Source organism: Oncorhynchus nerka, linkage group LG6 (assembly GCF_034236695.1).
Source record: "Oncorhynchus nerka isolate Pitt River linkage group LG6, Oner_Uvic_2.0, whole genome shotgun sequence".
NCBI classification, from domain to species: domain Eukaryota; kingdom Metazoa; phylum Chordata; class Actinopteri; order Salmoniformes; family Salmonidae; genus Oncorhynchus; species Oncorhynchus nerka.
In genome coordinates, this window is record NC_088401.1 from 92,716,000 (window position 1) to 92,729,489 (window position 13,490).

Below are 13,490 nucleotides of genomic sequence, written 5' to 3' on the forward strand. Positions count from 1 at the left end.
CCCCAATATATCACCCTCTATTCTACCATGACATTACCCCAATATATCACCCTCTGTTCTACCATGACATTACCCCAATATATCACCCTCTGTTCTACCATGACATTACCCCAATATATCACCCTCTGTTCTACCATGACATTACCCCAATATATCACCCTCTGTTCTACCATGACATTACCCCAATATATCACCCTCTGTTCTACCATGACATTACCCCAATATATCACCCTCTGTTCTACCATGACATTACCCCAATATACCACCCTGTTCTACCATGACATTACCCCAATATACCACCCTGTTCTACCATCACATTACCCCAATATATCACCCTCTATTCTACCATGACATTACCCCAATATACCACCCTGTTCTACCATGACATTACCCCAATATATCACCCTGTTCTCACCCTCTGTTCCATGACATTACCCCAATATATCACCCTCTATTCTACCATCACATTACCCCAATATATCACCCTCTATTCTACCCTGACATTACCCCAATATATCACCCTCTGTTCTACCATGACATTACCCCAATATATCACCCTCTGTTCTACCCTGACATTACCCCAATATATCACCCTCTGTTCTACCCTGACATTATCCCAATATATCACCCTCTATTCTACCATGACATTACCCCAATATATCACCCTGTTCTACCATGACATTACCCCAATATATCACCCTGTTCTACCATGACATTACCCCAATATATCACCCTCTGTTCTACCATGACATTACCCCAATATATCACCCTCTATTCTACCATGACATTACCCCAATATATCACCCTGTTCTACCATGACATTACCCCAATATACCACCCTGTTCTACCATCACATTATCACCCTCTATTCTATGACATTACCCCAATATATCACCCTCTGTTCTACCATGACATTACCCCAATATATCACCCTCTGTTCTACCATGACATTACCCCAATATATCACCCTCTGTTCTACCATGACATTACCCCAATATACCACCCTGTTCTACCATGACATTACCCCAATATATCACCACCCTGTTCTACCATCACATTACCCCAATATATCACCCTACCCCTCATTCTACCATGACATTACCCCAATATATCACCCTGTTCTACCATGACATTACCCCAATATATCACCCTGTTCTACCATGACATTACCCCAATATATCACCCTATTCTACCATCACATTACCCCAATATATCACCCTCTGTTCTACCATGACATTACCCCAATATATCACCCTCTATTCTACCCTGACATTACCCCAATATATCACCCTCTTTTCTACCATGACATTACCCCAATATATCACCCTGTTCTACCATGACATTACCCCAATATGTCACCCTGTTCTACCATCACATTACCCCAATATACCACCCTCTGTTCTACCATGAGGTTACCCCAATATATCACCCTCTGTTCTACCCTGACATTACCCCAATATATCACCCTCTGTTCTACCCTGACATTACCCCAATATACCACCCTGTTCTACCATCACATTACCCCAATATATCACCCTCTGTTCTACCATGAGGTTACACCAATATATCACCCTGTTCTACCCTGACATTACCCCAATATATCACCCTCTGTTCTACCCTGACATTACCCCAATATGTCACCCTGTTCTACCATCACATTACCCCAATATATCACCCTCTGTTCTACCATGAGGTTACACCAATATATCACCCTGTTCTACCCTGACATTACCCCAATATATCACCCTCTGTTCTACCCTGACATTACCCCAATATGTCACCCTGTTCTACCATCACATTACCCCAATATATCACCCTCTGTTCTACCATGAGGTTACACCAATATATCACCCTGTTCTACCCTGACATTACCCCAATATATCACCCTCTGTTCTACCATGACATTGCCCCAATATATGACTGCTGAAAGCAGCAGACTTGTGCCAGTGTTGTAACCATGATATGTGTGTTCTCAGTTCTACCAGGATGTGAAGGACTGGTGGTTGCTAGGGTTTTATTTCTGTCTTCCTCTGGCCTGCACCGGCGTCTTCTACACCCTGATGTCCTGGGAGATGTTGAGCAGGAAGAAAGGCATGAGGATCGCTCTCAACGACCACATGAAACAGGTCTGTCTGTCTGTCTGTCTTTCTGTCCGACCTGTCTGTCTAACCTGTCTGTCTGTCTGTCTGACCTGTCTGTCTGTCTGTCTGACCTGTCTGTCTGTCTGTCTGTCTGTCTGTCTGTCTGTCTCTCTGTCCGACCTGTCTGTCTGACCTGTCTGTCTGTCTGTCTGTCTGTCTGGCTGTCTCTCTGTCCGACCTGTCTGATCTGTCTGTCTGTCTGTCCTTCTGTATAACCTGTCTGGCTATATAACCCATGTTTCTGTCTGTCTGTGTGTTTAACCTGTCTGTGTGTGTGTTTAACCTGTCCTTCAGTCTGTATTCCAACGAGCATCAGATTCCTTAACACAGATGGACTATTAAACACAACCCCAGCCCTACAGTATTCATCTATATGTCAGTTTGAAGTATGTCCTGTCAAACAGATAACATATATAAAAGTATGTGGACACCTCTTCAAATGAGTGGATTTGGCTTATTCAGCCATAGCCGTTGATGACTGATGTATAAAATGGAGCACACAGCCATGCAATCTCCATAGACAAACATTGACCATGTTGACTTTCAACGTGGCACCGTCATAGGAAGCCACTTTTCCAACAAGTCAGTTTGTCAAATGTCTGCCCTGCCAGAGCTGCCCCGGTCAACTGTTAGTGCTGTTATTGTGAAGTGGAAACCTCTAGGAGCAACAACAGCTCAGCCACGTATCTCATATGTATATATTGTATTCTATTCTACTGTATTCTACTGTAGTCAATGCCACTCCCACATTGCTCGCCCTAATATTTATATATTTCTTAATTCCATTGTTCTACATTTAGATTTGTGTGTATTGTTGTGAATTATTAGATATTACTGCACTGTTGGAGCTAGGAACACAAGCATTTAGTTAGATATTACTGCACTGTTGGAGCTAGGAACACAAGCATTTCACTACACCCGCAATAACATCTGCTAAATATGTGACCAATAAAATGTGATTTGAAGTGGTGGGCCACATGCTCAGAGAACGGGGTTACTGAAGTGTGCAGCTTGTAAAAATCATCTGTCCTTTGTTGCATCACTACCGAGTTCCAAACTGCCTCTGGAAGCAACGTCAGCACTATAACTGTTAGTCGGGAGCTTAATGAAATGGTTTTCCATGGCCGAGCAGCCGCACACAAGCCTAAGATCACCATGCGCAATGCCAAGTGTTGGCCGGAATGGTGTAGTCATTGGACTCTGGAACAGTGGAATCGCATTCTCTGGAATGATGAATCACGCTTCACCGTCTAGCAGTCTGAAGGACGAATCTGGGTTTGGTAGATGCCAGCTAACGCTACCTGCCCCTATGCATAGTGCCAACTGTAGAGTTTGGTGGAGGAGGCATGGTCTGGGGCTATTTTTCATGGTTCGTGTTAGGCACTTTAGTTCCAGTGAATGGAAATCTTAACATGACAGCATACAATGACATTCTAGAGGATTCTATGCTTCCAACTTTGTGGCAACAGTTTAGCAAAGGCCCTTTCCTGTTTCAGCATGACAATGCCTCCGTGCACAAAGTGAGGTCCATACAGAAATGGTTTGTCAAGTTCGGTGTGGAAGACCTTGACTGGCCTGCACAGAGCCTTGACCTCAACCTCATTTAACACCTTTGGGATGAATTGGAACGCCGACTGCAAGCCAGGCCTAATCACCCAACATCAGTGCCCAATCTCACTAATGCTCGTGGCTGAATGGAAGTAAATACCCGCAACAATGTTCCAACATCTAGTGGAAAGCCTTCCCAGAAGAGTGGAGGCTGTTATAGCAGCAATGTTCCAACATCTAGTGGAAAGCCTTCCCAGAAGAGTGGAGGCTGTTATAGCAGTAATGTTCCAACATCTAGTGGAAAGCCTTCCCAGAAGAGTGGAGGCTGTTATAGCAGCAATGTTCCAACATCTAGTGGAAAGCCTTCCCAGAAGAGTGGAGGCTGTTATAGCAGCAATGTTCCAACATCTAGTGGAAAGCCTTCCCAGAAGAGTGGGGGCTGTTATAGCAGCAATGTTCCAACATCTAGTGGAAAGCCTTCCCAGAAGAGTGGAGGCTGTTATAGCAGCAATGTTCCAACATCTAGGGGAAAGCCTTCCCAGAAGAGTGGAGGCTGTTATAGCAGCAATGTTCCAACATCTAGTGGAAAGCCTTCCCAGAAGAGTGGAGGCTGTTATAGCAGCAATGTTCCAACATCTAGTGGAAAGCCTTCCCAGAAGAGTGGAGGCTGTTATAGCAGCAATGTTCCAACATCTAGGGGAAAGCCTTCCCAGAAGAGTGGAGGCTGTTATAGCAGCAATGTTCCAACATCTAGTGGAAAGCCTTCCCGGAAGAGTGGAGGCTGTATGTATTGTCCATAATTCAAGTGTTGTATCTCCTGTGATATGTGTTGTCTATAAGTGTTGTATCTCCTGTGATATGTGTTGTCTATAAGTGTTGTATCTCCTGTGATATGTGTTGTCTATAAGTGTTGTATCTCCTGTGATATGTGTTGTCCTAAATTCAAGTGTGGGAGGTCCAAGAGACCAGAGGTGGCAGAATGGAGTGCTCGGGTTGGGGTGTAGTGTTGGAGCATAGTCTGAAGGTAGGGAGGGGCAGCTGTTCCATAGGGAAACACCATCTTGTAGTGGATGGGAGTTTCAACTGGAAGCGAGTGGAGTGTGCAGAGGAGCGGGTGACTTGGAAAGATTGAAAACCAGGCGGGCTGCAACGTTCTGATTAAGTTGCGGGGGGGTTTGCATTTTCCAATTAAGAACATTCAAAACCAAAATTATAAGATATTAGACAACAATATGACAAAGTGACAGTAACAAAAAATATATATATATATATATTTACTAAAATACAATAAATTAAAGTCATAATAAAAATTTAAAAAATAAGAAAAAATTTAAATAAAAAAGAATAAGTCATTGGATCATATCGTAGGCTACATATTATACATTATGTGAGGATTATATATAGATTCAATCAATGTGATGTGGGGGGAGAATCTCCATATAGTCAATGAAAGGTTGCCAAATTCTGTAAAATGTCTCTAACTTATTCCTCAAGCAGGAAGTGATTTTCTCCAGTGGAATACAACTATTAACTTCTGTTGGCCACATTGCAACTGGCAGGGGGAATCCGATTTCCATTTCAAGGCAATACATTTCCTGGCAATCGCTAGCAATATTTGTGTTAGCTTTATAGTATGGTTTTGACTAAGATTGGTGTTATTTAAGTTACCCAGTAGACAGACCTCCGGGTCTAAAGGGAATGCAACCCCGTGAATTGAAGATATGGTATCGCATACCCCCTGCCAGAAACCGTGTAGTTTTTTATTTATTTAAAGTTTTATTAAGTTTTCTTGTTTTTCAATTAACCAACAAAACACATTCCACATTCACAGATGTGACAGGCTTTAAAAAAAAAAAAGTCAAAAAATAATAATACAATTGAAAAAATTAAAATACAATTAAAATGAATGATAAAGTCAAATAAAAACATTTATTTTTCTTAATCTATTTATTTTCACTTGGTGCCTATATATATATATATACATACATACATACATACATACATACATACATACATACATACACATATATACATACATACATACATACATACATACATACATACATACATACACACACACACACACACACACACACACACACACACACACACACACACACACACACACACACACACACACACACACACACACACACACACACACATACACATACATACATACACACACACACACGTACTCAAAAACTAAATAAAAATAAAAACACTAAAAAACATATAACATAACATATATAACATATATAACATATAACATAACATATATAACATATATAACATATAACATAACATATATAACATATATAACATATAACATAACATATATAACATATATAACATATAACATAACATATATAACATATAAAAAACATATAACATTTGCAGCAGCACAATGATAAGAAAGCGTGTAGTTTTGAACACTGCAAGGGGAATGGAGGAATGTTCCTGAGCCACATCTAATACATAGGGAGGAGATGTCTGGGTTGAACTTGTGTAGTCTAGATGGGGTGATATAGAGCTGATGGAGGAAATTAAACTGGATCAGTCTGTATCTGGAGTTCAATGTGGATGTAACACCATCCCTGCATAGGTCACTCCATAGATCCTCATCAAGATCAATACCCAGATCTTTTTCCCATCTAAGTCGGGGTTTATCTAGCCCAGGCAGTGTTAGTCCTGACATAAGAGCATCGTATACACGGGAAATGGTCTTGAACAGTGGTTGGTCTGCATGGCAGAGTTGTTCAATAGGTGACATCTTAGGTAGGTTCCATTGTCCCTTCAGAGTCCCCTTAATAAAGTTTCGTAGTTGTAGGTAGCTAAAGAAGTCCCTGTTAGGCAAGTGGTATTTCTGTTTCAGCTGATCAAAAGACATAAGAACTCCCTCCTCGTAACAGTGTTCCAGAAGAGTGATCCCCTTATCAGACCACGGTCTAAAGTTACTATTCTGGAAAAACATATGGATCAATCTATTGTTCCATAAAGGGGTTTTAGGGGAAAGGAATCCCCCTCGTCCGAACAGCTCATGCAGTTTGCTCCATGCCAGGACAGAATGTATGATTAAAGGGTTGTCTGTGATGGTTTCTATAGATTTTCTCTCCCATTTGTAAAACAATTCTGCCCCAGTGTCATCATTTACCTCAAGCTTTTCAATGTTCAACCATGAGGGAGAGGGACCATTGTCAAACCTCTGAGCCAGAAACCTAGACTGTGCAGCCCAGTAGCACATTCTAAAATTTGGGAGGTTTAAGCCCCCTTGACCGTAATCAAGGGTCAGTTTATCCAGGCTAACCCTAGGGGATTTTCCGTGCCAGATAAACCGTCTGGTCAGCTTGTCGAGAGAGGAAAAGAATGCTGGGGGCACAGGGATAGGGAGAGATTGAAACAAATATAGAAATCTGGGCGGGACATTCATTTTAATTACATTGATTCTACCCAGTAGAGAGGCAAGTCCATCCATTTACACAGGTTACCCTCCACCTTTTACAACAAGCTGGCCAGATTGAGTTTATAGAGGTTGTTCAAGTTACCATCCACCATTATGCCCAAACATGTGAAGCCCATAGGCGACCATCTAAATATAAACGTATTCTTGATGGTATGATGGTCAAAGACAGACAACAGTAAGATTGAGCTTTTATCAAAATTGACCTCATATCCAAAAAACTATAATACTGTAATAGGTTCTGTACGTGAGAGAGGGAATGTTCTGGGTTCATTAGAAATAAGATTGTCTGCAAAAAGTGATAACATATGGGTATGGGGGCCCACCTCAAAGCCATGTATGTCAGGGCACGTTCTAATAGCCTCAGCCAATATTTCGATGGCGAGGGAAAAGAGGTGGGGGCTAATTGGGCAGCCTTGTCTGTTCCCCCTACAGAGAGGGAAAGAGAAGGAAGTAATCCCATTGGTAGAAATCCTAGCTTTATGAGTTTTGTACCTAAACCAAACCTTTCCAAGACGCGAAAGAGATATGGCCATTCAACCCTATCAAAGTCCTTTTCGGCATCGAGGGAGACTGCGACACTAGGTATTTTGTTTTTGTTAGCAAGGTGAATTATATCAAAGAACCTTCTGAGATTATTGGAGGACAATCGATTAATTATGAAGCCAGTCTGATCTCCAGTCTCTTAGATTATTTATTTTTATTTTCCATCAACTCATCTTCAATACACTCTCCTGCAACCTGCCTCACCAATTGATATGTATAAATACGTATTATTTACCTCAAATCTGCAATCAAATCTGCAATCCTCCAAGAAGCTAGCCAGAAGCTAGTTAGCTTCTTTACTGGCAACTCGTTCGTATTCAGCTAACCACGGTTTGTGGTCATTAGCTATCCTTTAACTCGAAAATCTATCGCCAGTTTTGTACGGCGCAGCGCAGCGCGGCTCGGAACGGAACATACCGGACCGATTTTTTCTCTCCATGTCCCTGGATTTCAACTGCTCTCTGGACATTCACTCCCGGATCTCACAGCTAGCTGGCTGCTATCCGTGTGTCTATCTGCTTTCGTCGATTCCGGAGCAAACATCACTCCGGAGCTAGCGAGCTCCGTCAACCACTCCTGAGCTCCGTCAATCACTCCTGGGCTGCAGTCACCTATCCGGACCCGTTTTACTGCCTACACGGAGCCCCTCCGGGCCCTCACAACTGGACTGCCGACGTTATCTACCCGAAGGAGATCCGGCTGGCTCCTCCGTCGCGACGTTACCTGAATGCCCATCTGCGGCCTGCTAACCGTTAGCTGTCTTACCGGATGCTCTCAGAATAGACAATCGGACAATTTATTTATTTTTATTATTAACATGTTTCTTCTTGGGCCTCTATAACTATATCTATTGTTTTTATTTTTTTTTGTTGTTGTGTGATTTGGACTAATCCCCTCTACAACACGGAACTCCACTAATCTATTGACGGAACGCAAGAGGTGGCTAACAACAGACCTCCATCCTATGCTAGCTTGCTACCGATGTCCTGGCTAGCTGTCTAAATCGCCGTGACCCCAAACCAACCTCTCCACTCCCTGGACCCTTTTGATCACTCGACTAAGGATGCCTCTCCTTAATGTCAATATGTCTTGTCCATTGCTGTTCTGGTTAGTGTTTATTGGCTTATTTCACTGCAGAGCCTCTAGTCCTGCTCACTATACCTTATCCAACTTATTATTTCCACCACCCACACATGCAATGACATCTCCTGGTTTCAATGTTTCTAGAGACAATATCTCTCTCTTCATCACTCAATACCTAGGTTTACCTCCACTGTACTCACATCCTACCATACCTTTGTCTGTACATTATACCTTGATGCTATTTTATCGCCCCCAGAAACCTCCTTTTACTCTCTGTTCCAGACGTTCTAGACGACCAATTCTTATTGCTTTTAGCCGTACCCTTATTCTTCTCCTCCTATGTTCCTCTGGCGATGTAGAGGTGAATCCAGGCCCTGCAGTGCCTAGCTCCACTCCTATTCCCCAGGCGCTCTCTTTTGATGACTTCTGTAACCGTAATAGCCTTGGTTTCATGCATGTTAACATTAGAAGCCTCCTCCCTAAGTTTGTTCTTTTCACTGCTTTAGCACACTCTGCCAACCCGGATGTTCTAGCTGTGTCTGAATCCTGGCTTAGGAAGACCACCAAAAATTCAGAAATTTTAATTCCAAACTACAACATTTTCAGACAAGATAGAACTGCTAAAGGGGGCGGTGTTGCAATCTACTGCAAAGATAGCCTGCAGAGTTCTGTCCTACTATCCAGGTCTGTACCCAAACAATTTGAACTTCTACTTTTAAAAATCCACCTCTCTAAAAACAAGTCTCTCACCGTTGCCGCCTGCTATAGACCACCCTCTGCTCCCAGCTGTGCTCTGGACACCATATGTGAACTGATTGCCCCCATCTATCTTCAGAGCTCGTGCTGCTAGGCGACCTAAACTGGAACATGCTTAACACCCCAGCCATCCTACAATCTAAACTTGATGCCCTCAATCTCACACAAATTATCAATGAACCTACCAGGTACCCCCAAAGCCTTAAACACGGGCACCCTCATAGATATCATCCTAACCAACTTCCCCTCTAAATACACCTCTGCTGTCTTCAACCAAGATCTCAGCGATCACTGCCTCATTGCCTGCATCCGTAATGGGTCAGCGGTCAAACGACCTCCACTCATCACTGTAAAACGCTCCCTGAAACACTTCAGCGAGCAGGCCTTTCTAATCGACCTGGCCGGGGTGTCCTGGAAGGATATTGATCTCATCCCGTCAGTAGAGGATGCCTGGATATTTTTAAAAATGCCTTCCTAACAATCTTAAATAAACATGCCCCATTCAAGAAAATTAGAACCAGGAACAGATATAGCCCTTGGTTCTCCCCAGACCTGACTGCCCTTAACCAACACAAAAACATCCTATGGCGTTCTGCATTAGCATCGAACAGCCCCGTGATATGCAGCTGTTCAGGGAAGCTAGAAACCGTTATACACAGGCAGTTAGAAAAGCCAAGGCTAGCTTTTTCAAGCAGAAATTTGCTTCCTGCAACACTAACTCTAAAAAGTTCTGGGACACTGTAAAGTCCATGGAGAATAAGAACACCTCCTCCCAGCTGCCCACTGCACTGAAGATAGGAAACACTGTCACCACTGATAAATCCACCATAATTGAGAATTTCAATAAGCATTTTTCTACGGCTGGCCATGCTTTCCACCTGGCAACTCCTACCCCGGTCAACAGCACTGCACCCCCAACAGCAACTCGCCCAAGCCTTCCCCATTTCTCCTTCTCCCAAATCCATTCAGCTGAAGTTCTGAAAGAGCTGAAAAATCTGGACCCCTACAAATCAGCCGGGCTAGACAATCTGGACCCTTTCTTTCTAAAATTATCTGCCGAAATTGTTGCCACCCCTATTACTAGCCTGTTCAACCTCTCTTTCTTGTCATCTGAGATTCCCAAAGATTGGAAAGCAGCTGCGGTCATCCCCCTCTTCAAAGGGGGGACACTTTGACCCAAACTGCTACAGACCTATATCTATCCTACCATGCCTTTCTAAGGTCTTCGAAAGCCAAGTCAACAAACAGATTACCGACCATTTCGAATCTCACCATACCTTCTCTGCTATGCAATCTGGTTTCAGAGCTGGTCATGGGTGCACCTCAGCCACGCTCAAGGTCCTAAACGATATCTTAACCGCCATCGATAAGAAACATTACTGTGCAGCCGTATTCATTGATCTGGCCAAGGCTTTCGACTCTGTCAACCACCACATCCTTATCGGCAGACTCGACAGCCTTGGTTTCTCAAATGATTGCCTCGCCTGGTTCACCAACTACTTCTCTGATAGAGTTCAGTGTGTCAAATCGGAGGGTCTGCTGTCCGGACCTCTGGCAGTCTCTATGGGGTGCCACAGGGTTCAATTCTTGGACCGACTCTCTTCTCTGTATACATCAATGATGTTGCTCTTGCTGCTGGTGAGTCTCTGATCCACCTCTACGCAGACGACACCATCCTGTATACTTCCGGCCCTTCTTTGGACACTGTGTTAACAACCCTCCAGGCAAGCTTCAATGCCATACAACTCTCCTTCCGTGGCCTCCAATTGCTCTTAAATACAAGTAAAACTAAATGCATGCTCTTCAACCGATCGCTACCTGCACCTACCCGCCTGTCCAACATCACTACTCTGGACGGCTCTGACTTAGAATACGTGGACAACTACAAATACTTAGGTGTCTGGTTAGACTGTAAACTCTCCTTCCAGACCCATATCAAACATCTCCAATCCAAAGTTAAATCTAGAATTGGCTTCCTATTTCGCAACAAAGCATCCTTCACTCATGCTGCCAAACATACCCTTGTAAAATTGACCATCCTACCAATCCTCGACTTTGGCGATGTCATTTACAAAATAGCCTCCAATACCCTACTCAACAAATTGGATGCAGTCTATCACAGTGCTATCCGTTTTGTCACCAAAGCCCCATATACTACCCACCATTGCGACCTGTACGCTCTTGGCTGGCCCTCTCATTCGCCAAACCCACTGGCTCCATGTCATCTACAAGACCCTGCTAGGTAAAGTCCCCCTTATCTCAGCTCGCTGGTCACCATAGCATCTCCCACCTGTAGCACACGCTCCAGCAGGTATATCTCTCTAGTCACCCCCAAAACCAATTCTTTCTTTGGCCGCCTCTCCTTCCAGTTCTCTGCTGCCAATGACTGGAACGAACTACAAAAATCTCTTAAATTGGAAACACTTATCTCCCTCACTAGCTTTAAACACCAACTGTCAGAGCATCTTACAGATTACTGCACCTGTACATAGCCCACCTATAATTAGCCCAAACAACTACCTCTTTCCTAACTGTATTTAATTTATTTATTTATTTTGCTCCTTTGCACCCCATTATTTTTATTTCTACTTTGCACATTCTTCCATTGCAATACTACCATTCCAGTGTTTTACTTGCTATATTGTATTTACTTTGCCACCATGGCCTTTTTTGCCTTTACCTCCCTTCTCACCTAATTTGCTCACATTGTATATAGACTTGTTTTTTTTTTACTGTATTATTGACTGTATGTTTGTTTTACTCCATGTGTAACTCTGTGTCGTTGTATGTGTCGAACTGCTTTGCTTTATCTTGGCCAGGTCGCAATTGTAAATGAGAACTTGTTCTCAACTTGCTTACCTGGTTAAATAAAGGTGAAATAAAAATAAATAAAATAAAAGATAGCATCTTGGTGACCAGTTTACAATCTGTGTTAAGGAGAGAGATTGGTCTGTAGGAGGCACACTTTAGCGAGTTTTTCCCTTTCTTGTGAATTATTGTAATCACTGCTTGAGAGACACTCTGGAAAGCAGTTGTCCTCCCCGGATTTTTTAAGTATCAACAGCTCCCTAAATTCTTTATAGAACTCTGGAGGGAAGCCATCCTCCAGGAGATTTTTTAGAAGGTAAGGATTTAATGGCCTCCAACTGTCTACTCAGGCACTCTCTGTCTTCCTCTGACAGGCATGAGAGGTTGAGAGAGAAGAGCAAAGAGTCGATCTCTGATAGATCATAGCTTGATTGGGAAGTGTAGAGGTCTTCGTAATATTTCTTAAAAGTATCATTAATTTCAGTCGAAAGATATCCCTTAGTAAGAGTTTCTATAGCATTAATGGTCCTCTTACTTTCCTCTGCTTTCAGTTGCCAATACTTTGTGTGCTTTCTCTCCAAGCTCGTAGTAACGCTGTTTTGATTTAGTGATGGCCCTCAGCTTGATATGTGTTCAGAGTATTATATTTCAGTTTTTTTATTTACCAAAAGCCTGTATACAGTGAGGGAAAAATGTATTTGATCCCTTGCTGATTTTGTACGTTTGCCCACTGACAAAGAAATGACCAGTCTATAATTTTAATGGTAGGTTAATTTGAACAGTGAGAGACAGAATAACAACAAAAAAATCCAGAAAAACACATGTCAACAATGTTATAAATTGTCTGAACTCTGTAATTGCCAACAAGGGTTTTGCCACCAAGTACTAAGTCATGTTTTGCAGAGGGTCAAATACTTATTTCCCTCATTAAAATGCAAATCAATTTATAACATTTTTTCATTTCATGAGGGATCAGAGATGGTGTTGTTGACTCTGAAAACATATTCCCCTGCACCAAAACAAACCTGCCTGAGGGATCAGAGATGGTGTTGTTGACTCTGAAAACATATTCCCCTGCACCAAAACAAACCTGCCAGAGGGATCAGAGATGGTGTTGTTGACTCTGAAAACATATTCCCCTGCACCAA

The 13,490-nt window shown here is 42.7% G+C and overlaps 1 protein-coding gene across 1 annotated transcript in view; it reads left to right on the forward strand.

Annotated features, from left to right (window-relative positions):
* LOC115126076 (endothelin receptor type B-like) overlaps nt 1–13,490 on the forward strand; it is a 123,772-nt gene that overhangs the window by 103,187 nt on the left and 7,095 nt on the right. Inside the window, exon 5 of the mRNA XM_065020021.1 lies at nt 1,977–2,126. Coding sequence (XP_064876093.1) covers nt 1,977–2,126 — 150 coding nt within the window. The remainder of the gene's footprint in view (nt 1–1,976; nt 2,127–13,490) is intronic.